At 42.8% G+C, this 27568-nt stretch overlaps 1 protein-coding gene across 1 annotated transcript in view; it reads right to left on the bottom strand.

Annotated features, from left to right (window-relative positions):
• Positions 1-22167, bottom strand: part of fryb (furry homolog b) — a 57287-nt gene extending 35120 nt beyond the window's left edge. The window contains exons 1-22 of the mRNA XM_080013642.1: positions 21211-22167; positions 19348-19541; positions 18182-18235; positions 17897-18036; positions 17477-17567; positions 16996-17075; positions 16129-16209; positions 12487-12655; positions 11621-11713; positions 10805-10903; positions 8302-8403; positions 5181-5284; positions 4960-5068; positions 4760-4846; positions 4268-4439; positions 3840-3972; positions 2740-2847; positions 2333-2459; positions 1739-1852; positions 1102-1266; positions 555-641; positions 151-410 (exon numbers count right to left, since the gene is read on the bottom strand). Of these exons, the coding sequence (XP_079869768.1) occupies positions 151-410; positions 555-641; positions 1102-1266; positions 1739-1852; positions 2333-2459; positions 2740-2847; positions 3840-3972; positions 4268-4439; positions 4760-4846; positions 4960-5068; positions 5181-5284; positions 8302-8403; positions 10805-10903; positions 11621-11713; positions 12487-12655; positions 16129-16209; positions 16996-17075; positions 17477-17567; positions 17897-18036; positions 18182-18235; positions 19348-19541; positions 21211-21268 (2627 nt within the window). The 5' untranslated portion in view covers positions 21269-22167. The remainder of the gene's footprint in view (positions 1-150; positions 411-554; positions 642-1101; positions 1267-1738; positions 1853-2332; positions 2460-2739; positions 2848-3839; positions 3973-4267; positions 4440-4759; positions 4847-4959; positions 5069-5180; positions 5285-8301; positions 8404-10804; positions 10904-11620; positions 11714-12486; positions 12656-16128; positions 16210-16995; positions 17076-17476; positions 17568-17896; positions 18037-18181; positions 18236-19347; positions 19542-21210) is intronic.
• Positions 22168-27568: the final 5401 nt, after the last annotated feature.

Here is a 27568-nt window from a genome sequence, read left to right as displayed (position 1 = left end):
ATTTTGATGGTGACTATTGAAGCCTTCATTAGATATTTACACACAAGAATCCTTTGAGAACCAATCATCAGTAGTGTGGATGTGATGACCGAGCAGGTCGACCGCGGGGTCGGCTGGCTAAGTGTCGTCTCGAGCGCGCGCGCTTCGTACTTGGGGTCCACCAGCGGGAGCAGCAGCTGCAGCCGCGTGAAGGCGTAGGGCCAGGCGTAGCCGAGGGCGGTGGGGCAGTGCTTGGGCAGGTGCTCCTGGCGCAGGAAGCTGTGCAGACACAGCACCCAGGGGTCCTTCACGCACTGGGCGAAGATCCACACGTGGCTGGGGCTCTTCACATCGTAGGCGCTGCTCACCAGCCGGGCCGTCCACTCCACCAGCCACTGGAGGTCCACGTGGTGGCTCAGGGGCAACGTGGCCTGGGGAGAAGGTGGACCGAAAAAACTCGGATTGAACTCCAAAAGATCGGAGAATAAAGCTCAGCTCAAAAAGGGTTTTCCTGTCATGCGGGAACTCTGACCAGATTGTAAAGCCGAGTATGACAGAAAAAATAAGGGGCTGACCGAGTCGGAGACGGCCACGTGAACAAAGCTGTCCATCACGGCCGGGCTCAGCTGGTCCATGACCTCGATCATGGGTTTGTCGTCGTCCTGGCGGGAATCGAAAAAACACAACATCGACAAGATTTTCTTTCTCGACAATGTCCGATAACGATGTGTGAGAACAGGTGCCTTCTCTCTAAATCTTTCTATCCCACCATCTCGTCCTCACTTCCCTGTTTTCATTTTTTATAAATGAAATCTGGATGTTTACACACATTTTTTATTTCATAATACAAATTTAATTTCTAAGCAATAATGATTGAAACACACATTCCAGCATCTCAAAAGGAAAATTGGTTCAGCGATACATCTTGTGTCTTCACGACGAGTTCAAATCAAAAACACAATACATCTACAAACATACATTTGGAACTGATACAAACTACTATAAAAAGGCAATTTCCTCCAAAAACCCATCCCAAAAACAGATCCCTTTAATATGACCAAAAATGCTCTCAGATTTGAAGACGTCTTCAGGTGTAAAAAAGTTCCCAACGCGGCTCTGTACCTCGGCGTGTCCCAGGGCCGTGAAGAGGCAGCGGATCTCCCGCAGGACTCCCACCGCCAGCTTCCTGGTGCTGGTTTGGCAGGAGCAGAGCAGCAGGAGGGCGAGCCCCTCCACCGCATGGAGCACCGAGCAGTGGGGGCTTCGCTCGGGCAGCCTGGGGCTCGTCTGGCATTGAGGGGTGATGGAGAGGAGTGGAATAATAACAAATTCAATAAGACACCATTTTGGCATCATTAACCTTTTCTATATGTATATATTCTATATTCTTTATTTTTCAGATAACAAATGTCACGTCTGACATGAATTAGTACCATTAGTACCATTATGGTACTGATCTGATCTGTATTGCTGTTTGTATTATCAAATGCCATATTTCTATTATTTTTCACCTATATACTGCTACCGCATTCTTTAATTGTATTTCCGTTAGTGTAGCGCCACATACTGCCTGCACTGGGCTCACAAGATTTGAAAATACATTTTATTTCATTTCGTATTCTTTTACCTGAACAAGGGTAAATGGAGTTAAACTGAGAACAGCACAAATAAAACAGGTTAAAATAGGTTAAAATCACTGATCGCGGATAGCCATCGTGACTTTAAAAGGCGCAGAGTGAAGTTGCCCGGTCAGACGCACCTCGGTGCCGCCGCGCATCTTCCCCTGCAGCTGCAGGGCGAGCCTCCACTGGGTGAGCAGCTGCAGTAGCAGCTTGACGGAGGCGTCCTGCAGACCCTGCTGGGTGTCCTGCACCTGGGGGGGCGGGGGGCGGGAAGCAGGACAAATATATTTAAGCTTTCTTATATAATCACATCTGCCCAAAATGTAATATACCTGACCTTCATTAGGTGAACGCCCACATTTTCAAGTGAGATTCAAGTGAAAGTGAAATTTTCTGATGTACTTCACTGTGACCTTTAAAGGCATGAATGCAGGCAGCGAATTTGGTAATTACATAATGTGTTGAATTATGACATATTCATCATAAACTGCAACCCCTGCACGCAATATGTTAAAACCACTGAATTATGTCATAGTTTATGACAAAATGCGACAAGTTACTCCAAAATGGGGACGTTTTTACAGAACACAGGACAAATGTAAAACATTGAGCCAAGTTATCACAAAATGCAGTGTTACAACATATCTGTCAGATAAATTACTATATGATACATCTTCTAGGCCTACGCTGTAACTGCTAATTTTTGATCAAATCCCCTCTCACGGTCTCACCTCTCGCAAGAGGAAGTGTGTGTAACCGAACAGGACGTCTTCCCTCCAGTCGGAGAAGTCCAGCAGCAGGCTCTGCAGAGAATTCTGGGAGATGAGGCGAAGCTCGTCGTCCATGTGGACCGTCAGCCTGGCAGTTGGAAAGCACCACAGCGGGTGAGGATGGTGTTTTGGAGTTCAGAAACGACCTCTGTTCTCTGCGGTCCGCAACGTCTCACTTGAATTCAAACACTCGGGCCAAAACTCAACACAATGTATGCCGATGGTCTAACAACACCGCTATCGCAACGAAAAAGCGTCAGTTTAGTCAAATAGGTTCCACACCTATAGATCTGAGTCATGTCCATCGCTCGTATCGTTTCTCAGAAATCATAGCGTGCAACCACGAGGTCATGAACGCCTCGGCTCACCGTGACAGCAGGTCAATGAGCTCGGGCTTGGACATGCCGTCGGGAAGTATGCGAGGGATGGCTGCCACGCACGTCCTGAAGAGGTCGATTTTAGGCTTCCTCTCACCACTGTTGGAGGGAGGGAGGGAGAGAGAGAGATGAGAGGATTTAAGATTCAAGAGGTTATTTGTCACATACATACACATACATATATGCAGTGAAATGTCATGACACCCAGTGATTACGCACAATAAGCTCTAAAAGTACTAAAAATACCAAAATGTGCGCGATCGACACGAGGCGCTCGCGCATGCGACCGCAAGGGGCGGCGCCACAATCGCGATTCTTGGGTCTATAATTATATAATAGTATTAATTAATAATTTAAATACTCCTCAATGAAACTCACCTTAACTTACCTCCAGTACTTACCTCACAGAGTAATAGACCTGAGGACATAGGTCTAATGAAGATATTACTTTTAATACTTACTACTTTTAATACTATTACACATACTATAAGCTTGTTGTTACATAGTAATAATTCATATTTATAATTTATACACTATATAGCCATAACCATAATTTATCCTGTGCATAGCATCTTATTTTGTATATTTGATATATTTATATACATAAATATATATATATATATATATTTCTGTTTTTTTTGCAATTTATATATAATTGACAATTTTTATTTAATTTTTACTTCACATTTTATTCTATTTTATTATAATTTTTATTCTCCATGTTTCCAGACTGTTAAGCTGTTTTTAAATGCTAATCGTTTGTTGTGAAACATACCAAACCTCACCCTGACAAATTCCTCATATATGTACTGTAAATGTACCTGGCGGAATAAACTGACTCTGATTCAATTTGTATTTCGGTTAAAAGTCACATTGGAGAGAAATGCACGGATCAAAATGTACACATGTTTTATTAATCAAAACAGTATATTATTGTTTTGTTTCTTCATATTTCCTTCAGCAAGCTTTTTATAGCCTATGACAAGTGAATATAAACTTCTAAAGCAGGGTTTCAATTATGCTCATAGCAAATTACCCTTTAAATGTACAATTAAAATGATGTGAGTCGTCCTCCTGTCTCCATTACATACGTGATCATGTCCTCTGGCTCCTTGTTCAGCATCTGGACGTTGGTGAGCATCATGCAGCGTCCCACCTCCTTGTCCAGGTGTCTCAGGATGTTGTCCAGGGCCTTTCGCACCTGAGAGTAGTACAAGGACATGCCTGCAGAGAAATACAAAACATCATGACCCAGCAGGCAGAGGCAATTTATTATAACAGAGACAAAGACAGTCGACAGAGTTCAGAAGATTGCATGACTCTAACACTGAACTACGTCACAATGTTCCCACAACCAAAATCCCAGAGGATAACTAGTCTCCATATCCCCATATCTACATTATATTGATAAAGCTCTCAGCCCTCACACACACACGCACGCACGCACACACACACATGCACATGCACGCACGCACGCACACACACACACACACACACACACACACACACACACACACACCAATGAGCTTGGCCTCCTCCTCGGTGAGTGTCTTGCTGAGGTAGGTCTTCTTCTTCTTGAGGGAGTTCCCGGAGGGGAGCGTGGCTCCTGTGTTGGGCATGGGGGGCTCCCCGTCCTTCTGCTGCAGGGCGTCCGCTATCACCAGGAACGCCCGCAGGCCGATGTTCATGCGCTGCCACGCGGAGGGAGGAGAGGGACGATGACACAACCTGCTAATTCCACGCCATGGAAGAGAGGCTACAGCATATCTATCTATCTATCTATCTATCTATCTATCTATCTATCTATCTATCTATCTATCTATCTATCTATTCATCCATCTGTCCATCCCTCTATCCCTCTATCCCTCTATCTATCTATCCATCCATCCATCCATCTATCTATCTATATTCATAAAATTAGTTCAATAGCTAAGTCACTCTTGTCCCTGACTGAGGAACACTAATAACCACCAAGTCTTTTCTGTGCCTGTTTGTTTCGTGCTTTCCGTACCTCCGGATTGAGACTGAAGGCTTTGGCAGGTTTCCCGACACTCAGCAGGTCAAATATGATCTCCTTCATCGCAAAATCTAGTCTCTCCTGAAAACGTTGAAGAGCACCAAAAGGCCAGCATGAAGACAGCAACTTCAAGGAATTTTGTGTCTCAAACGAAATAAGTGGGCATATCCATCGACAGTGTTGGCGGGGTTCACCTGTGCGATGAACTGGATGATCTTGACGAAGATGTTGAGGGGCATATCTCTGGGTACCACGCTGCGACTGCCCTTGGGGAAGAGCGTGGAGGTGATGGAGGTCAGCCGGCTAGGGGTGGGGGCGGAGACGGGAGGAAAAGGCGTGTGTGAAAAGGTTTTTGGTTTTTTTTTCTCCCTCTTTACCGTGCCAATAGAAAACATCCGCGGGCTGTCCCGGTTACCTCTGCGTGCCGGTGTTGCTCTCACACTTGATGCGGATCATGTAGACCCAGAGCAGGCGGTACAGGGACTCCAGGGCCACGCGCGCCATCTTGGGGTCTTTATTCTGCGTGGGAAAAACCACACGTAACACTTTGAGTTGTTTTGCCATGTGACTTTAAAAAGTATGTATGTATCCCTCGTATACATACGTCTTCTATTTGTGTCGGACATGGGCAAACAGTTTCAAGTACTACACCGCTTTAATAAATATATAAGGAAAAGTTTGCCAAAATTATTTTCAGCCCAAGGACCCCTTGGTTGATAGAGAAACAGTGCAGTAAATACAATTTTGTGTTTACTGCATTTTGAGCCTTACCTATAATAACATATTTATAATAACTTATTAACCTAATTATACCGCATACTCAGTTATGATGCTTATTCCTGTGTGTTTTTATTTGAGATTTAGATTTATTCCCGTTAGGAGACCGGTCACTGGTCTGTGTGGAAATAATACAGTGAAATCCACATTGTTCTTGTTTTAACAAATAGAATAAAATCTGAAATTAGGGTTTGAAATGCTGTTTATCCTTCTTATTATTAATGAGTCCAGGTTTAACTACCATAAGTACAGTAGTTTTATATCTATACCCGGTCTGAAATGGCCTGCGGGTCGAAAAAAACCCAGTGAAATTCACGTTTTCTCTATTTTCACGGATAAAATAAAGTTTTCACAAATCTGAAATAGGGTTTTACCATTTGTAAATATCTTGTACATTCTTCTTACCTACCGTCACCCTAAGTTACTATTTTTTATATATATATATATATATATATATATATATATATTTTTTTTTTTTTTACTTAGAATTACAGCTGGACTAGTTTTTGTAACACAATTAGCCCCGGCCACCATGAAATAGGACAACGCCCGTGAACTTGAACGTGACGTCACGCGGGGGAGATAGGACGGAGCTAGTGCTATGGAGAACGAGAAGAGGGAAAAGGAGAAGAAAATGAGACGGAGCGCGTCTTTTATTTTAGATTTATTTCCATTGCGGTTTATATCTTATATTGTTAGACATAGAGTTAGTAACCACAGTACTTCACCATCCTAAATAGCTGTGAAACTGACTGACCTGCAGACTCACTACCACCCTGCTACTGCACTGGGGCAAAGTTGGTGACACTGTGCTTACCCTGCGTGGCGTCATTTTTTAACCCGCATTTTTAACTACATTTTTCCTGTATTTTTTGCCCTTGCTGCCTGTAAAAAAAGTATCTTTAGTTTTAGTTTTTCAAACCATCTCCTTCGTCAGCCCAACATTCTCAATTCATGAAAATGTAACCTAATAGTTGCTCTTTAATTCTCTTCATCTCATTCCTTCATTGGTCAAATGACCACTCAGATGATGCATCCTAGCCGTTCTGACATGCCTCCAAACCATCCTGCTCCAAAACAATGTTTGTGGGTGGAGCCACCCGCCTGAGGCCCATAGTTCTGTGAGCCGATGGGGCTTTGCTCCGTAAACTTCCAATGATTTCCCCTTATCAGTCCAGCAAAATCTGTTTCTGAGCAAATTTGAGGCGAGAAATAAGTAATTGCTAGATTAGATTGCAAGATCTACAAGGCCGAATTTAAGAGTTGTGTTCTGACTTTCACTGCTGACACCGCACCGGGATATCGCATCCAGGGGTACACAGGGATTGTTTCATGCAAAATGTTGGTAAATAAAATAAAATAAATGAAATAAATACATCTACAATTAAAACACACTATTTTTAGATATACACTTATATTACACTATAAGATGATTCGATACGTATCCAGATACATGGATATTCTAGCCTTCTCGCCTAGACTCCAAAGATCCTCTACCTGCCGCGCTTCATACAGTCGTCCAGGTAACAAACAGGTTAACAAATCCACGCGGTTCGAAATACCGGTATTATGGCGGTGAAGTGAATTGCGTGTGTGTGTGTGCACGTCGGTCGACCGCTGTGACGACACGAGCGATAAGCGTCCTTGTCTGAGAACGGATCGCGCACGTTGCACAAGCGTTGTCTGAGGGCCTTCGGGGTCCGACTTCGCGGGCGCTAAGGAAAAATGTGAACACACTCGTTTGTGGTTGGCGAGAAAAAAACATTCATCACCGTTGTCAAGATCGCCGCCTTTTTCTTTCCTTTCGAGGGTTCTTTTCCATTATTTCTTCACTCTGTGCTCTTTTTTCAAATCCAATGTTTGCGTTCCCGACTTGACTCTCTGTACGGGGGAAGTGGTCGACTCGTTGCACAAGCTTGCTGTTCATTGGTTATTATAAATGTGAGTGGAGTCAATTTTCCTCAACCCAACTGATGGAAATGCACCTGATTCACATTCAGTGTATTGAAGGATTTCTCACAGAACTTCCCTTTAAATCTGGATGGAAATTGGTTATTGGCGGTGGTGGAAAGTAACAAAGTACTTCAGTACATTTTTCAAGTAGCTGCACTTACTCAAGTATATTCGGTTTCAAAGACGTTCGACTTTTACTCCACTACGTTTCCAAAGCAAATATCGATCATATTAACTCTGCTTTATTTCGATGGTTCTTTTATTTTTTGGATTTCTATTTGTATACATTTAGTTTCGGATGGATATGCATGCACATGCTTTAAATCAGGGTTTATATTTATATCTGTCAAAAGCAAGACACTCATCTGCAGAAAAAAGGCACAGCAGTACTTTCTGCCGTATTATAGACTCAATAAGACAAGTATTTTTACTTTTAATACTTTAAGTACATTTAAGAGCTAGTACTTATCTACTTAAGTAAGTAAGTAGAAATGCCAAAATGGTGCTCTTACTTTTATGAGTCATTTTGCGTGCGCGTATTTGTACTTGAACTGAAGTGAAATCTCCGATTCTACTTCTTCCACCGCTGGTTATCGATTATTATTTTATTGGTTAACAACCAAGTTCAGTCGTTCATCTCCCAAGTGATTCATTTATCTTGTCAAGGGCGCTAATGAAAAAAAAACAAAAAAAACAAAAAAAACGCCAGAAGAGTCCAAATGTCGAATGGGTGTCGCCGAGAAAAACTGTGCCACGCGCCGTGTACGGTAGCTCTGATGGTTTCGGGCGGGGAGAGAGAGGCTAACCTTGAGGTTGGAGAGGCAATTGTTGAGGAAGACGTGCCAGCGGCTGAGGAAGAGCTGCTTCTGACTGACGCAGAGCAGGCAGGTGACCAGAGGATACAGAGCCTGGGGGAGAGGGAGACAGAACTCATCATTTTATCATCTCGTGTGCCACAAAAAAGTGAAACAGCGTTGGGTTTCTTTAAAGCTGTAGTGCCTGAATACTCAATATAGATATATTTTCTTTGTATATTTTTATATGTTACTTATATCGCTTTTTCTTCTCTATTTTATCACCTCATTTCCAGCCTTCTGTCTGTCTGTCTGTCTGTCTGTCCATCTATCTATCTATGTATCTATTTATATTACCACCGATTATGCCAGGCCTGGCACAATCTGTAAAAGCCATTCTGGATTTTTTTTTACGATGTTACGATTTCAATAACACCAGGGAGACTATCACAGGTTTTCAATGAGCACGTTTTTTTTCAAGCACTTCAGCACAAAAGGGGGCTATTTTCAAGGCACTCCGGTACTTAAAAAAAAAAGAAAAAAATCCAAGAACTTCAAGCACCTCAAGGACCTGGTTGGAACCCTGAGGGAATTTATCAATAAAGAACAACAGCTCCAGGAAGGACGCCGCTGGAAATGGAAAGACTCTTCTTGCACTTTATTTTATGTCGACAGAGTGAGCATGGTAACATGGACTCTCTTCTTCCAGACTTCAAAAGCGAGGCCGAGGACAGTGCCACCCTGTCATTAATGTTGTACTGACGCCACTGGGGCGTTGCAGGAATGCATTACAAGTTGTCTATCTGTGCTAATCACACAGAGTGTTCCTTATCTGCCTTTCCTCCTCACTGCTCTCACGTTGCCATTGTTTTCCATCAGCTACAGACACCAGACTCTAGGTGTGTCGCGGCAAAGATGAATAACAATTAGAGACAGGCGCTGCGTGGCTGCCATTCCTCTCCGCTCTGCCCCCGTCCGCTCTTGCACTTGTGTGCGTCATTTGATTTGCATGGAAAGTGAAAAAAGTGAAAAGTGAAAGAGACGTCTCGCTCTCTCTCTCTCTCTGTCTCTCTCTCTCTCTCTCTCTCTCCCTCCCTCAAGAGAGGTGTGTCGACGTCGAATTCAGGCCTCCGTCTGGCCCGGCGCGGCTGGCGAGACGGTATTCAAGGAACCCGGAGGAGGAAACATTGTCTGGAGCCCCCGGGAACAGCAGCGACGACCCACGGATGCATCTCCGCATAGCACCTCGTCGACACACGGAAATGACCCAGCCCCCGCAGAAACACACAACACACACACACACACACACACACACACACACACACACACACACACACACACACACACACACACACACACACACACACACACACACACACACACACACACACACAAACACACTGAAATATACAAATAGTTACATCATTCTAATGAGCAGGACTTCAGCAAACACGACTGACTTAAAGGAGCACACACCACATGTGTACATTTTGTTACATACACATTATACATTAATCCCCTGCGCATTTTCTGGATATTTCCTCACATTTTTGGATTTTTGATCTTGCCTAATTTCGTGTTTTTTCGAAAAATGACAAAGATGTGGTGCGAAACCTGCCTTCCAATTATCTCCGGTCCCGCTGACAATCGCCGTATTTCAAGTGTTTTTGTTTGTCAAGTTGCTTCATTCGGACATATTTTTCGATTTGTTGATTCCACAAATCAATGGCACTTCAAATGAAATGAAAACCCCAAAAATACAAAATACGGCAATGTGAAGTTTCTCACCGTATAGTTTGCGTTTTCCAAAAACCTGAGCGCAGTGACAATATTAAAACATCGGGAAAAAAATGTGACCTTTCACTGGGAAAATAGACAGAATGTGTGCGCTGATCAGTTACCAGGCAAAAAAACCCCACAATTCTTACACCAGTATGATCCTTTATAATCTGCCTTTTCCTGCAGAGCAGCTATATACATAGTAAGTACATAGTAGTACGGCATAACAATAATTCAATAAGTCATCCTGTGCATAGAATTACATTTGGTATATTCTATTTATTTTTATATATCTGACAATTTCTGTTTTGTAATTTTTGGGGGTCCATTTGTGTATATTTCACATTTTTTATTTTATTTTTACTTGACCTTTTACTGTATTCTATTTTATTATTAGTTATTATTCTCCATTTTTTCCACGCTGTTAAGCTTTTTTTTTTACGCTCCGTAGCGAAACTTAACCAAACCTCACTAGAGCAAATTCCCAGTATATGTAAATATACCTGGTGAATAAACTGACTCTGATTCTGATTATCTGTTGCTGTGAGTCCCGGCCGTTCATGACAAACGCGACTCCATCAAAGCCCGTCGTCCGGTTTGAGCTCCAGCTTCGCTCCTGAAGCATTCTGGGAGAGCCGCGAGGAGCCCCGCGCACCGGGAGGAAGTTTCGGCATGTGCTTCCAGCGACCGGAGAGGGGAGGGATGAGGGGTGAGAGAAACGGAGGAGAGGACTGACCAGCGAGTGCTTTTTCCTGGAGGAGAGATCCAGGGTGGTGTCGTAGAGACTCTCCACAAAGTTCCGCAGACACGGCACGTTCACCTCGTTCTTGACCGTCTGGGGAAGCGGGAGGAGTTTTTTCGATTATTACACACCCTTTTCCCGTAAATGGGAAACATTCGTAGATCCTTGACCTCACGTGGCTGTTACCGCTACAAAAGTAATAAGTAGTGATGAACGTCAATGCATATTCATGTTGGAGTTGAACAACTTTTACGTTGTTGAAACGTATCGAGACGACCAGAGAGGACTCAATTGGCCAAAATATTCAAGAATTGAATACATTTTTACAAACTGAACAGAATTCTACGACGGCGTATGAGCGCCATCGCAGAACACCCCTTTTTTTGTTCTCAGGAAAGGGTAATATTCAGAGAAAAAAGTCGTACATTCAAAGGAAATAAATATACGGTCGATCTTGAGGGATTAAACCCTTAAATTCAAACACTTTAACGGGAACCTTCAATTCAGATACGATATGCAATAATACAAGGTAAATGGTAAACAGACTGCATTTATGAAGCGTATGTAGATCATTTCATCATTTCCAATTTTTATTTCCTCATTAATCCACAAATTGAATCTCGGATATACAGTCAACCTGAGTTTTTTCTCGTAAATGTACGATTTTTTGTTTTTATGTTGGCCATCCTAGAGTTCAAACTGAATGCCAATCTCAAAATCATAAGCGAGCCCACACTGTAGGTTACAGCAGCTCGTCCATGATGACATGTTAACAAATTAAAAGCCAAAACAGTGGAGATGGAAACTTACAGCAGCTACTGGAACCAGTATCTCCACAAACAGTCCGGCAAGGGAGTGTTTAATGTCTTTGTCCTTGACCTCCAGAAAGTATTGGGCACACTCCTGCAGAGAGCGAGAGAGCGACAGGTTGTGAACGACAGTCCGGCTGGACGGGCTGGGACTCAACTCCCAAACACGAGCAGGAAATACTCTCCTCAAGGCCCCTGAGCAAAAAGCTCTATCCTACACCTGAATGTGTCTGGTACTGTCACAAGCTCCTTTTTCATGTCTGTCTATCTATCTATCTATCTATCTATCTATCTATCTATCTATCTATCCATCTCTCTCTCTCTCTATCGATCTATCTATCTATTTATTCATCTCTCTCTCTCTCTCTCTCTCTCTCTCTCTCTCTATCTATCTATCTATCTATTATCTATCTCTCTCTATCTATCTATACTATTTATCTCTATCTGTCTCTCTATCTATCTATCTATCTATCTATCTATCTATCTATCTATCTATCTATCTATCTATCTATCTATCTATCAGTCTTTCTGTCTGTCTGTCTGTCCGTCGGTCCGTCCATCTATCTATCAATCTATTAATCAAAGTCTACCTATTGCTGAAAACCTTTCTCTTGACACTGAATATCAGAACATAACAATGTGGGTCACTTAATTTTCCCAAATCCAAGTGATGAAATTAACCTAATTCATCTTAAGCCAATGTTGGCAATGTTACAATCAATTCAATGATTGCAACATTGCCAACATTGGCTTAAAATTCCCTGTAAATTTGTTTGGGAACGTGTGATGTGTGGAATCTAATCCGGGGTTAGAATATAAAAGAGCGTGCATGTGTACGCCAAATGAATCCGGCTCGTTCACTCGTACCTGCATGAACTGGAAGGAGGCCTCAAAGTCCTCCACCGGGTACATTTTGATGCGGAAGAACTTGACACCCATGATGAGGCTGATGGTGGACTGGATGACGTACGGGCTCTGCTCCTTCTGCCTCAGCTCCTTCAGCTCCGAGATGAACTTCTTCCTCATCGCCGGAAACCTGAGAACGGCAAACTGTTTATTGGCCTGAATGTAGTCCGCCTGCATATATACGGTACATGGAGAACATGACTTTGATGCCCACTTGTCAACACAAAAACGCACAGCAACAACTGTATTAAATATAAAAACATGAGTATTGCAAACAGACATTAATATTTGTATTTAGATTAGAATATTTCTTTGATTAGCAGGTTTGAATTTTAGGGACATTCGGTGTACGTGGACGCCCACCATCCAGATAGTGTTTACAGACAGAACTCTCCAGTTCTATATTTAGAATGGCATCTGGAATGGTGATGCAGGGAGAATGTGTGTGTGAGTGTGTGTGTGTGTGTGTGTGTGTGTGTGTATGTGTATGTGTATGTTTGCACATTTCACATGGGTTGCCATAGCAGTCACGTAAGTGGGACAGTGACCCACCCGCTGTGTAAAGTTGAGTGTTTGTTTAAGTAAGATACAGATAAACACTAGCCTCCTCACGCCCGGCAAAAAACATGTGAAAAGAATGGTGTGTGTGTGTGTGTGTGTGTGTGTGTGTGTGCGTGTGTGTGCTTTCCACCTCTATGTTCGTCAATAAGCATAAATAAAGGGAAGCCCTAGTAAATAGTTGTCCTGTTCTCTTGTTCATTGTTGAAGAGCTACAAACCCAAAAGAGGTCAGAAGTTATTTAAATGAAGAAACAAATGAAGGATAACACGTTTATACAATGACTATTTTCCAAAGATTAAAATGTAAGATTTTTTTTTTCTTTATTTCTATCTTGTGAGCTTTTCCCTGGAATTTCAAACATTTATCTGCAATTAAAATATATAATAATAATAATAATAATAATAATAATAATAATAATAATAATAATAATAATAACAATAATAATGATAACATGAATAATTAAAAACAAATTAAAAATAATAATTATTATAATAATAAGTATTATTATTATTATTATTATTATTATTATTATTATCATTATTATTATAGGACAAATGTTAGTAATGACTTAGCAATTAGAGCGGCCAAACACTGTTGCCACATCATGGCCTAGTGGTTATGTTAAAGGAATCAACACCCCTCCAGCCAATCAGTGATCGAGTATTCACCCAGGGCATGGTGTGATTAAAATCAATCAAACAGAGGAACACCACTGACGTGCGACGCAGCAATCCATTATATTTTCTTTTATAATGCATGGCCTGTGTGTGTGTGTGTGTGTGTGTGTGTGTGTGTGTGTCTGTGTGTGTGTGTGTGTGTGTGTGTCTGTGTGTGTGTGTGTGTGTGTGTTAAAGCCTGTGCGTATGTGCCCATCAGAGTAACGACCTCCTGGGAGCTGCACTCGTCCTTTGTCACACCCGGGGTAGCGCAGGCCGATGACAGATCAACTGTTATGTCATTATCTCCAACGGCCGTCCCATACACAGTGGATTACGTGGCCGTAGAGCACATTAATAACACCGCTATGCTGAAACAGACGCCATAGTTGTTGCTTCCAATTTGTTTCAAATTCTAGCGACTACAGACACGATCGCTTAAAGCTGATTCAAGAATAGGCACGGAGAGAATGGGAGAGAAAGTCCATAGAGCAATGTCAAGCAGGTCCCTGAATGTAAAAAAAAAAAAGGCACTGACAAGTTGCTGCTTATTCAAAGAGGTGTTCATGTCCAGATGTCTGCTGACAGCATGTACATGATAGCTATTTTGAGGAAAAACACACACAAATGAGAGCTACAGTATAGCACCCCGTAATACGAGAGCTAAAGGATATCTCGCACATAGGCACACAGGATATGTAGCTTACAGCATGATAAAATAGAAACAGGATGTATGCAACTAGCCATAATTATAAGTCAGGATTATAGTGGCAATTAAAGTCACATTTGACAGGTATACATGTGATTGTATGTCCAAAATAACCATATACAGCAATTTCAAGGTCATTTTTTCTCATTCTTTTATTCTCTTATTTCGTAAATTTTATATTTTAGATCACTATAATAAGAAATTTGGAGTGGCGCGAGTGAACCCATAGTTTTTTTTCTTTTGACCGTTTCACCGTAATGATATAATCGTGGTTACAAACCGTTTTAATGAAACCACAACTTTTCTGAGCGCAGTTGCAATTCCTCTGAGCACGGTATATGAGAGTATGATACAGCCAGGGGTGCACAAATCTGTTTTGGTCTGGTTCTCAGGGGAGCACCAGGACATGTTGTTTGTTGTTTGGTACTCATCAGTCAAATTCCCGGCCAGAGTTATCGCTTCAGTCCGCCCCCGAAGCGATAACTCTGGCCGGGAATTTGACTCCAACCCAGGCCACCCTGTTCACGCAAACGACCAGACCGCTGATTTTGTAGATTCAGGGGGGGTAGTAGCTCAGGAGGTAGAGTGGGTCATTTAGTAAGCGGAAAGTTACCGGGGCGTGCAGATGTGGCCTTGAGCAATAGGCTTAACCCCCCCCCAGGCGCCACTACATGGCAGCCCACTGATCAGTTACTAGGATGGAAAAATGGAGAGAAATTGCAAATTTCCCCATTGTGGGACTCATAAAGGTATATAACAAAATAAATAACCCTTGCTGTTGATGTTGGTGTGTTTGGCCACTATATTCATCTGGGAGGAAAGTTAGCCAGACTACAAAATACAAAAAAGTGGCCAATCTGAATATAGAGTTTCCAAGGTATGCTATGGCTGTGCACTCTCAAAAACTCATAAGGAATACACCAATCATAGCACATACAAATGTAAGAGGCTCGACACACAAAACAATTACCCTAGACTTCTTTAAAAAGAGGAATACAATGGGATACAGTAGCTCAAATGATCATCATCAAGCATATAAAAAAGTATCAAAAAACTTGACACACTCACTGAAATTGAACATACAGTGTGTGTGTTTTAGCTAGTGTTTTTGGGTGCTCCTGGCCAGCTGTCCGCATGTTCCCCCTTCAGGCAGCAGGGTCTGACTATGCAGACTCCTCCTCGCTGTCCCCTTTATAAAAAGCGCCGGTTTCATCTGCTGAATGGGGTCATTTACAGCATCACTTTACACCACATCTCGGTGCACTCATCGAACCACATTTTCGGAGAAAACTTGTTTCTTACGCTCAGGCTCGGTCTGGCAGAATGCCAAAGTCATTATTTAATGTCTGCTGCTTTTTGGACATTTTGACCTCAATATTTTCATAGTCAGTGAAAAAATACCAGAGAGACCAGGGCTCCAGACTAACTTTTTTTTCCACCACCGTCCCGAAAAACAATTTTAACCGTTCTAAAGTTAACAGGGACAGTCCCAAAGTGAAAGTTTCTTCAGGATTGAGATTCCATCATAAGTACATTATTATTATTAAAAGTCATCCATAGTGGTTCTTAGCATACATGCAAGACAATGAAAATAACCAAATGCATGTAAACAGGCAACTTATGCACGCACACACATGCACGCACACACACACACACACACACACAGCGGAAGCCTACCTGGACTGAGCGACCACACCCACAACTTCAGCATAGAGGTCGGCCACTATGTGCATGTTCCCTGTGTTAGGTCCCAGATACCTGGTGAAACAAAAGAAAAACTATAAGAAGTATATATAAGGCCTAAATATAATAACAATATGAATTATCATCATTATTATTATTTTTATAAATAATAATTATTATTATTATATAAATATAGTATTATAATAATTATTATCGTAATTATTATAATAATAATAATAACAATAATTATTATTATCATTGTTGTTATTATTATTATTATTATTATTATTATTATTATTATTATTATTATTAATAATAATAATAATAATAATAATAATAATAATAATAATTAATAATAATAATAATTATTATTATTATTATTATTATTATTATTATTATTATTAATAATAATAATAATAATAATAATAATAATAATAATAAAATAATATATTTATATAATAATTATTATTATTATTATTTCTAATAATAATAATAATAATAATAAAAAATAATAATAATAATACAACCGCATACATACAAACATGGGGCACAGAAGGGATGCTCATGTTATTTGGAGAACAGAACAGCTCATCGAGTCAAAGTCAGTGTTTATTTGAGTTGATCTCTTGAATGAATTAATCTGGTTTCTAATCTCCTAATTCCTTCACAGTTGAACGAGGAACGCACACAGTCTCGGCACTCGCAAAAACACAAATTTTAAAACTATTTCTATGTGCCGAGTGACTCTGCAGAATATCAAGAAGGATACGCAGAGTCTCAATATCAGATCAATAACAGCGCTGCTGCAGTGGCATTCAGGGGTGAAATACAGTATCTATATTTTTGGTTCTTCTTCCTTACCCCTCCTTATATTTGAAGTGCTTGAATGCCAAGTTTATGACTTCTTGGATCAGTCCATCTAAGAGAGGATGGAGGGGGATCTGCGAAGATAAAAAAAAAAGGAGAGGTGACATTTCTAATGCATGCTCCATTATTGAAGGATCTTCATAAATACTGTACAAGCATTACCCTTTATTTTTTTCTCTGGCTGTTGTGGCACTTTACTTTCATTTTTAAATACTTCCCCCGTTGTCATTTGATTTATCTTTTCGGATGATTGAATTAAAGCCTTAAACCTCCTTAAATGTCTGTTAATCCGATAATAGCTCAATTACAATAGATTTTGCGTATATGGCTGGATTAAAGTATGCCTATTTGAACACATGAACTACCAATGAAAAAAACAAACAGATTATTCACTAAGTGTTGAGGAAATGCCAGAAGAGTTGTGTCCAAGTACGTCCCAGATGTGGTAAGGGTTAGGGTTGTGTGTTTGATTTACCTGTTTTAAGACTTCGATGAGCACCAGAGAGAAGATGAAGTCTATGGCCAGGTCCCGCCGTTCCAGTAAGTAATCTTTCTGCTGCTCATCACTGACACAGAGCGACAGAGAGATAGATGAGAGAAAGTAACATTCGATTCGACACTTTGTGCCGATTTGTACTTTACCCTTGTGGCATAAATATTTGGAAAACTTAGTTGACAAACTGGGACCAAAAAGTGCCAGTACAACTTGTGTAACATGCATACATGGATAGAGAGACAGACAGACAGATAGATAGATAGATAGATAGATAGATAGATAGATAGATAGATAGATAGATAGATAGATAGATAGATAGATAGATAGATAGATAGATAGATAGATAGATAGATAGATAGATAGATAGATAGATAGATAGATAGATAGATAGATAGATACTTCTTGGACTTGGTGTTGGCTCTGGGTCGGTACTCGTGGGACTCGTCCTCCAGACCGTTCTGCCTCTTGTACCAGTCGAACAGCGTGCGGAGGATGGAGGGCAGGCAGTACTCTGCCAGGGAGCTCATGGTGCTGATCAGCTGCGCAGAGAAGGGAAAGAAACCCGTTGGTACTTCACCCGATGTCGCTCACCAAACCCCACGCTCCTCCGGTTGAGGGAAAGAAGCGGAATGAATTGCTGAAGCGTGCGCGTTGAGAGGTGATAACACTTTGGGGGCCGGGCACCTGGTCGAACTGGAGGTCCTCTCCTCGCTGCAGGGATTTGTTGAGAGGCTTCTCCTGTAAGGACACAAAAGTCATGAGCAAAACCGTGCCCTCTTCCAAGGCCCATTTCTGTGCTCTTTTTGCGGGTGACACTCCTAACCTAAACTCCTTAAAAGGTTTAGCTGTTGGTCTTGGGGCTTCAGACGCATGGCGTCATCATGCATTTCACTTTTTTGTATTTAGGGTTAGGGTTAGCGTCATTTATAAATATATTTCGCGAACAAATCAGGTCTCTATTCATTCCCTTAAGATGCTGTGGTCACGCCAGTGCCAAGAGGGACTGGCCCCTCCCTCCTGCACGTATTACACTGTATGTATAATAGGGCCCGTAAATTTAGAAATCCTTTTTTGAATGAGGTCATATTATAAATAACCTGGGAGGTGGAGCTCTATTATGGGTGGCCTGGCAGACAGGGAATCAAGAGAATCACTCTGAGTGATGATAACTACGCCAGAGGATCCTTACTCTAATCTTACAGATGGAAATAAATCATGAACCCATCTTAACTTTTTATCTCTTTATCTCTCTCAGCTTTGAATTCAGCGACCTTTTTTTTTTATCTGTAAATGACTAATGTTCTGTTTTCAACAGTGGTCCCCCCCTAATATCATAACATTTGTGAGCTGACCTTTCAGTGATCACGAGTGCCAAGCTTGTTGAGCTCCGGCTCAAAAGCACGCATGGCTTCTTAAGCCTGGCTTCTTAATGTCATGATGACATCTGATTGGCTGCATGTAAATAAGCCTATTTAATGACATCATAAAAAATAAAATTTGGACCGAGATCTGATGAACTAGGCGGCGCTCTTTGATAAAACTAAAAACAAAAATAGCAATATTCAACTTTTTTACATCAGTTATTTTTCAAGGTGAAGAGACGGAACAATGCACAATGGGTGAGGTTTTAAGTCATGGCCGCAAATATTGGTGTTTCAATTTTGGTCTGACTTTAATTGACTGGAGGTGAACACCTAATGCAATACCTAAAATGTCAATGTAAACTAAATGTACATATTTCAAAGTCTTGAGAAAGGAGGGCCTCGACTGAGTTCAGAGGAGACATTTCCGATTGTTTCTAGATCACAGAGATCTAGAAATCCACTCATACAATCACCCAAAGTACTCACCAGTGGCTCGGCCATAATGATGCGAATCTTTCGTTCGGAGAACGAGGTGAAGTTGGCGAACAGGCTCTTGAGGACAAACTCGCCAGGCTTGCTCTCGGGGTCCACGTTGACGGGCGCCATGGCGACAGGACCCTTCCTCTCCCCGATGGTTCCACTGACGGTCGGGAGGGGCGGCTTCAGTCCCACAGGAGATGCTGGAGAGGAGCAGATCACGAGTCAATCTAGCAATCTAAACATTCAGCCTTATCTTTCGATGAAGTCACTGTCTTCCGGTTGTATCACGGCAACATGGGGGCAGTTATCATTGTATCATGACGCATAACTGTCTCATCTGAAATGATGATTATGAGACGATGAGAATCAAGATTCCTCACAATGACCAGTCTGAAACATATAAGGAGGTTTATTGGAAAACCACAGATGTGTCGCGATGGATATACTGTAATTTGTCACATTACACTATAGTTTAATGTTAGCTGGATTATTTAACATGGGATTTTGAATTCTTAAGCAGATATAAAAGGGGATGCGGATCTTTGGTCTTTGCTATGAATGATAGAAATACTTTTAGTATATTGCACTTCAGTAAATTGCATTTTTGACAGGGGCAAACCTTGCACACGCCATAAACACAGGCATTAGAGTCTCTCTCTTTCTGTTATATGCTTGGAGAGGATGTTTTTATTACTGTACTCCCTACTGATGACATCATCAGGCAGGCCGGGTACTTTGATTTGTTAGTGACTCAAGAAAGGCAGACAGGGAGGCGAAATAGCGACAGAGATAAAGGCAGTGGTTGTTTTCCAGGAAAGCAGGAAAAAGGGAACCACAGACTGACTGACAGAAGGGAGGGCGCGGGGGGGTTGCCCCCATTCCGGTCATGGACCCCCCGAAAAATACTGTGACAGGACACAGACATTTAAAAATAGAATGACATGCTCCATGGTGACTGAGAGGAACTACAGAATTCCATGCCCTCAGCGACTACATAGTATGAAATCTTACACCTGGCACAAAAACACGTGCAGGGTGCAGAATCACGAGTTCCAACAGTTGCTTAATCCCGGCCTGAGCACATTAAAGTTCAAAGTAAATTTAAATGCCCACAAACAAACCCAGTTAATAATTCAGGATCAAGGAATGAGAGAGTTGGGGGAACTGAGAGCTCGGAGCCGTGGTTTTCAACTGGTGGGTCCCAATCCAAAACGGAGTCGTGGGTCCATTAAAAAAAATTCTTGCAGCTTTTCTGATGCTGCGCTTTTATTTTGAAACGGAGGTGTTGTTTGTGGCTGTCATGACCTTATATCAATTGCTACGCTCAAGTTGTCCACATTGTGAAATAAAGTAGAATGGTTCAAATCTTCAATATGTTTAGGTCCTGACTCAATTAAGAAGGCAAAATGTGGACTAGACCAGTTGAGAACCACTGGCTTAGAGGGACAGTTTCTGTCCAAACTTGAGCAAATTAGGTAAATTAAGAGGTTCTCCCTCAATAACTATTGATAAGACATCACTTCAGCAAGACAGTTAATTCACAACTGCCAACTGGAAGATTTTAAGAACACCTCTAACAGTCTCAAGTCACTGTGTCAGTTATGTATGGTGAGTCCACTCTTCCTGTGTTAAGCTACACTGACCTTTCGTGAACCCGTGACCTCTGATCCTGAGACTTTCGCCAGAGACACGGGAGACATGTAAACACTACAACAGACAGGACCAGCCCCTGGGCCGCTGAACTTCAACCAAGATACACACTGACTAATTTCTGAGAAAGCTTGAGGACATACTTCCAAAGAAGCAGCTGCACGCGCGCAAACACACACACACACACACACACACACACACACACACTTGGACGCTTACCGAGGCCCTTGATGAAGCTGATGACACTGGCCCTGCTCCATTTTGTAGTGACCTCCATGGTGTGGACAGACAGATAGACAGTAGGATGAACAGATGGACAGTCACCACGAGGGTAACCACAGGGAGGTTAAACAGGCTCAATCCGCTAACGGGAGGGTGGAGGTGTTGGACAACTGGACCGGGACGGAGCCTGCTCTCATTCTGACCAGGGGGTGGTTGAGCGAAACAATACAGTTCCCAGTGGAAATGACTGGAAGGGTAAAAAGTTGGATTCCTTGATCTGAATACTCCACCTTGTCAGTGACAAGCATATGGAAAAAAGAGAAGTCCAGTGGTTCGAAAAATTCATACTCCCACTTAAAGAATCCTGGGTCTCCCTCCTCCGAAGGCCATGCCTGTTAGATCATTCTTCAGCAAAAATACTTTGAGCAGAGGGCAATAATATGGAACATCCCGGTAGAGTCGTTAAGGATCAGCCAAAGCTCAGGGCCTGTAACGCCATCTCTCAATCAGTCTGAGGCCGATACGATGAACCATCCGTGACACGGGCGACAAAACTCCAGCGTTTATTGTGCATTTGATCCGAACAAAGAACGCGGACGTCCCATATCCGCAAGAGAGAACGACCCCGAACAACCCAGCCACTGCGAAGCTTCCGCAAAAGTTGACGTCCCGGAGCTGCAGGTGCCCTTTCCCCCACCGGGGAGAAATGACGGAAGAGAGAATACGCCGGCGGTCGTGAATGTGGCCTGACGTGAGGGAACGGGGGAATACTCCGCTCTAGACCTCCATGACGGGAGCACTGCAGGGAAGGGCTCCTGCCTGAGCGGCGGCTATATTAGCCTGTAATGCAGATGTCAGGGTCTCCCTTGGCATCGCTGTGCCCCCTCCACCTTCGCTCCTTGCTAACTTCCGTGGTGGGGCTCCCTTCCGAGACCTCCGGTCCGCCTTCTATAAAGTCCCGTGGGACATTTTCACGTCTGGTTCCGCTGCCGTCTGGAGGTGGTCAGTAAGTTTTTCAAAGTCTGCTCCTTGTGGAGGTCTGACCGGAGTCGGTTTGGAATTTCAACACGGCCCCGGGGGTGGGGGTGGGATGGGTGGGGGGCGCTATTTATAGACTGATGGTGGTCACTGTCTCACATACCCACCACTCCCACTGACCTGGGTCCGTACTCACACACACATACTGTACACTCACAGACCTACACACACACACACACACACACACACACACACACACACACACACACACAGACAAACATTCCCAAGCACAGCAGTCAACAACTTCAACAACGCCAGCACTACAAACTGCAGAGAGGTAGACACGCACTCGCACGCACTTGCACACATACAGTGCACCTTTCCTGACGCGGAACCTCACTGCGGTACACACAGTCACACACAAACAGGCAGAAAGACGACCCAACTAAGCAGCAAATATGACCGCGACACATTCGTGTTTAGGGTGGCGCAGACATCGCTGCGCTTTCTCAGGGAATGCCAGAGCTGTTGATAGATTTTAATAATTAATAACAGCCCATGTATCTAAGATAAGCATGCGTGTTACTTGCATGCATGCGTGTAACCCAATACTGACGGGTGGCGGTTTGTTAAAGTAAAGTACAAGTAGCCTATTTAAGTATATGGTAATTAGTGCATACTAACAATATTTATTGACAGTAGTAATAGCGAGTGGTGTTATAAAATGGTATAATATTAAGGTATAATATATTGTTAGAAAAGCCATATAGTCAAATGTACAGTTTATGAACAACTGTATCGTGACAGTTTCTGCGGCGGATATCAGAGCAACGTCATTCCCCATGCTGCTTGTTATCCTTGGCATGACTCAGCCTTTAAAGAGCTGAGCACACAAAACCGTAGCGTCTTTCATTTAATAAAAATCCCCCACTGGTTCCCAATGAACACTACATTCTGCTTGTGTGACCTCCTGAGTGGGTAGCAGCTGTAGGGATGACGAGGATGGGGAAAGAAAAACATTTATGAAAGAGAGTCGGGATGCTACGATGAGGAATTTTCCCACCAGGTTAGTAAACTCATGACACCACCCTGTGTCCCTTAACAGGGACACAGGGTGGTGTCATGAGTCCAAGGTCCAAGGTCGAGAGCCTAAATTCTCTCCTCTCCTCCCATGATCAGTGAAATGTGACTCAGACTGCGCTGCGACTCAGCGGTGCGCACATGAAGCATCCGCTTTTAGTTTTGTAGCGTCCGGCTAAGTATTGAAAACACGCTTAGTATTTCACATATTATAATTTTTGTATTTGATGAGCGTGGCCGCTGATTCTTAACTAAACAGGTTTTATTTCTCGGAAAAAAACAAAACGGTGGGGGCGGTGGGCAAGTAAGGTAATCGGTGTATGCCCGAACACCGGGTAACACCGGTAACACCGGTAACACCGGTAACACCGGCAACCCTAAAAGACAGAGGAAGGAAGGAGGAATGGAAGAGGAAAGAATCAGGCTGTGGCTTGTCCTTGGCGGCACACAGGCCTGCTCAAGCTATAAATCTCGCCTGATAACGTGAGGCACAGTGATAACGCTTACGTGCACACACACACACACACACACACACACACACACACACGCACACACTCATAAAACACTGAACCTTTCAAATCCAATAATTTAGGAGCTACTGTAATCGTACAAACGCAATCATTGGGAGACGACTGGAATGACACATTCCCAGTTTGAGTTCAAGCGAGTCATTTATTTATACAGTGATTTTACAGCTTTGCAGGTTTTGGCAGGAAACAGGCCTTTAAGTCCACTTCACACCAAGCGTCCTAAAACGCTTGGAAAATACAAGGGGCGCTGCTAAATCATTTTTATCGAGGCGCTTGAATGGTCTCGCACGATCGCACCTGGAGGGCAGAGCTGCTTTGCAAAATAACCAAAACCAACCGGGACTTCGCACAAACTTTTTCTTTCATTAAACAACAATAAGGCACGCTCATCATATGACAGCATACAATGGAGCCGAGCAATCACAAGCAGAAATGGGAGGCTAAACAGTTTCCAACATATTGTCATTGTCAATATGAACCAAAGCACGGTGTATATACCGTTAGCAACCAAGCTTTCGCCCTATCGTGACCACTACAACATGTGTGAGCACACACACATTCAGAAACAGGACAAAACAATATATATTTATTATCATCAAAATGATCATTCATGTATGTAAAAGTGACCACTAGATTGCTTAATACGCTGTACTGGGACATTTAGCGTACAGCTAATGTTAGCTTAGCCTTGCGCAAACTGTATTTGATCGCCATTAGATAGACGTCCCAAGTGCACAGCTGATATTCTTCCGGGCATGGTTGCGTCTATTGGAATCAAAATAATATCCGGCGTACAGCTCCGGGACCCTCCTCCATACTGACCGAGGGGACCGACAGGATGTTGTGATGGAAGCCGCGGCTGATCGGTTATTTCACGTCACGTGACGTGTGATGCACTTGCGAGAAGTTGAAACATTTTGATCCCAGCGCACCTTGGTCCCGCCCAAAAAGGCGCGTCCGAGCCACTACCGCGCCGCTCACGCGTTCCAGCACGCCTGTGGCGCACCTGCATTGGAAACATTGGATTGGCGCGCTCAGAAGATGCTTCATGTGACCTGGCCCTTGCATGGACCAAAAGATACGCTCGGTTCAGCCGTTCCCTCGGCCTGGAGAAACAACACTGTGTTGCTTGACCTTAAGGGATACAGTGGAAATTGGTCGCAACCTCTCAATACAATACTGTCAGTGATTATTGGGTGCCAATTCAAGTTCTGCAAGTATTGCTTTGAAATTCACGTAAGTATGAGTATAAATGTCAAGAGTCAAGAGGTTATTTGTCACATACATATACAGTACATACGGTCATACAAATATGCAGTGAAATGTCATGACGCCTGGTGATCACGCACAATAAGCTCTGTTGGTCCTTATTTCCGAGCAACGCATTATGGAAACTGAGAAGCAGGAGCCGAGTACATTACTTACATTGTGTCACTTAGCAGACACTTTTGTCCAAAGCGACCTACAACCTATCCATCCACCGATGGAGGCAGCTATGCAAGGCTCATCGGGAGCAGTGAGGGGTTAAGCGTCTTGCTCAAGGACACTTCAGCCTGCTACACACTTACACTCAGATAGTGCTGTCCTCCTTCAATGAGATCGTGTTGAATGTGATTTCAATAATGATAATCTATAAAAAATATTGGAAAATGCAATTCAAGTTAAACTTAAAAAAAAAAAATCTGTTCACTCTAAGTTCAAGCTCGCTATAGCAGCATGACTGCTCTATTATTATGTAACTTCTAAACGTTCCTATTTCCTGCCCTTTTCGCAGATTTTGGTCTAAAAATGTTATTTCCGGTGTTTTTTCATGCACGGCCAAAAGTTCGGCGCTGCGAAATGCGCCGGTTTGGGACGTGGTGGGTTACATTTGATATTCACATACAATGCAAACCTTGATTCAGGAATCAGTATGGTGATCGCTGTTTGACCCACTGCTTAGTAATGGCTACTCTGGTGGAGGATGAAGCAGTTAACATGAAGACGCATGGAGGCTTCGCTCTGGCGTGTAGAACCCCCCCCCCCGCGGCCCCCACCCCACCCGCCCCTCCGGCTCAAGGTGACCCCCAGTAACCCTTTTGTATGACGTCATCAAAGATGGCTGAGGAAACGCCTTCAGCGCTGTCCTCGGTCAGTTCTGTTAAAAAAAAAAAGACCTCTTCCTCTGTGCTACAGCAGCCCCGCTGACAGTAACGCTCAGCACTGTTAATATGCTGTGAATGCCGCCACACAGCTGCACGGGCATGTGCGCGCACACACACACACACACACACACACACACACACACACACACACACACACACATACACATGCATGTGCATACACTAAGCAAAGAGATATTAGATCACAAAAAGATATGGGTTAAAAATCAATTGTTTCTCTTGGGATGCGTGAACGTTCCCATGTAGAGCTGATAACATTGCCTTTAATAATAAATATGAATGCCGCCTCTAATAATGATAAACCCCCCCCTCTGCTAATGATGATACCAATTCCAAGAACTGTGGTGGAAATTCTTCAAAACAGGAAAGCACAGGATAAAGTGTTCAGATGTTGTACAATGATCCACATAAATCAAAGGGGGAACCATGTACAATTTAGAAGCTCAGTTAAGATGCGCCGCATTTAGTTTGAATAAACAATAAACATAGTCGCATCAGATAGTTTCCAATTTTGTGGACATCAGCGCACTCCTTCTCAAAAGTTTTAGGTCGCTAGGGAAAACACAGGGTATGGGCTGCAGGATCAAAATTCTAAATTTGAATAGAATTTGAATATTAAACAAAAAACGGACATTGCCATTTGATTGTGTATTTATTTTTATAAATAAATCATTGATTATAAATGTTTTGGCTAACGCTAGCAGATCAATTCACATGGGATGAGCAATAAAGTTCAATGTAATCTCATCCAGTTTGTTGCGCAGTGAACGCACATTAAGAGAGAAATATTCCCGGTAGCAGTGTGTGAAGTCCGTGTCGGCGGAGACGCATGAGCGCACCGCCGCGTTTCCCTCCCCTCCGGCGTTTCGCTGTGGGTACGAGGTGGAGTGCGCCTCCGACCGGAATGTCCAGTAATTTCACAGATGCGGCAATGAAAGTGGGAAATAAACCCGACCATCGGAGGTTGACAACCACTACAATTTGCCACCGGGCCGTGAGAACGCGGGCAGGACCTTTTCAGGGGCGTCTGCGATCTGCGATCTGCTCTGCGGGGGGGCAGCAGCAGGAAACAGAGTAAATTAAATACATCTAGAGTTTTTATTTTCTTTGCTTGGAGAAAAGATCGCTCTGATCGGAGCTGCGGAACCCTGTGTAACCCCCCCCGACCCCCGAGTAATACTAAATTTTCATATTAAAAATTTGAATACATTATCATATTAAAAAAAATAAAGCATACAAATTTGAATGGGATGATAGAGGAATATGTGCAGCCCTAACCTAAAGTGATCTCTAAATCGGAAACTTCTGCGCTAAGTGGAAACATACAGGTGAGAGTTGTGAGCACAGTGCATCAAAACAATCGCTGCGACTCCTCGTCTTTCAGGCTCCTTCGACACGCTGCAAACGTCAGAGGAAAGTAGTAGTAGTGGTAGTAGGAAATACAGTCCTCTTCTATGGAGACAGCGGACTGATTTGGATGGCAAGATGGTGACGAAGACAAAATATAATTTTACTGTTAATGAATATTTAAACCACGAAAGGACACTTGGGTACAAAGTGCTTGACAGAAGGCCTGGGCTATATATTGATATAATATGGATATTG

The sequence above is a fragment of the Zeus faber genome (assembly GCF_960531495.2).
Source record: "Zeus faber genome assembly, chromosome: 14".
NCBI lineage: Eukaryota > Metazoa > Chordata > Actinopteri > Zeiformes > Zeidae > Zeus > Zeus faber.
Note: the sequence above shows the minus strand (reverse complement) of the source record. Positions and strands in the feature narration are given on the sequence as shown.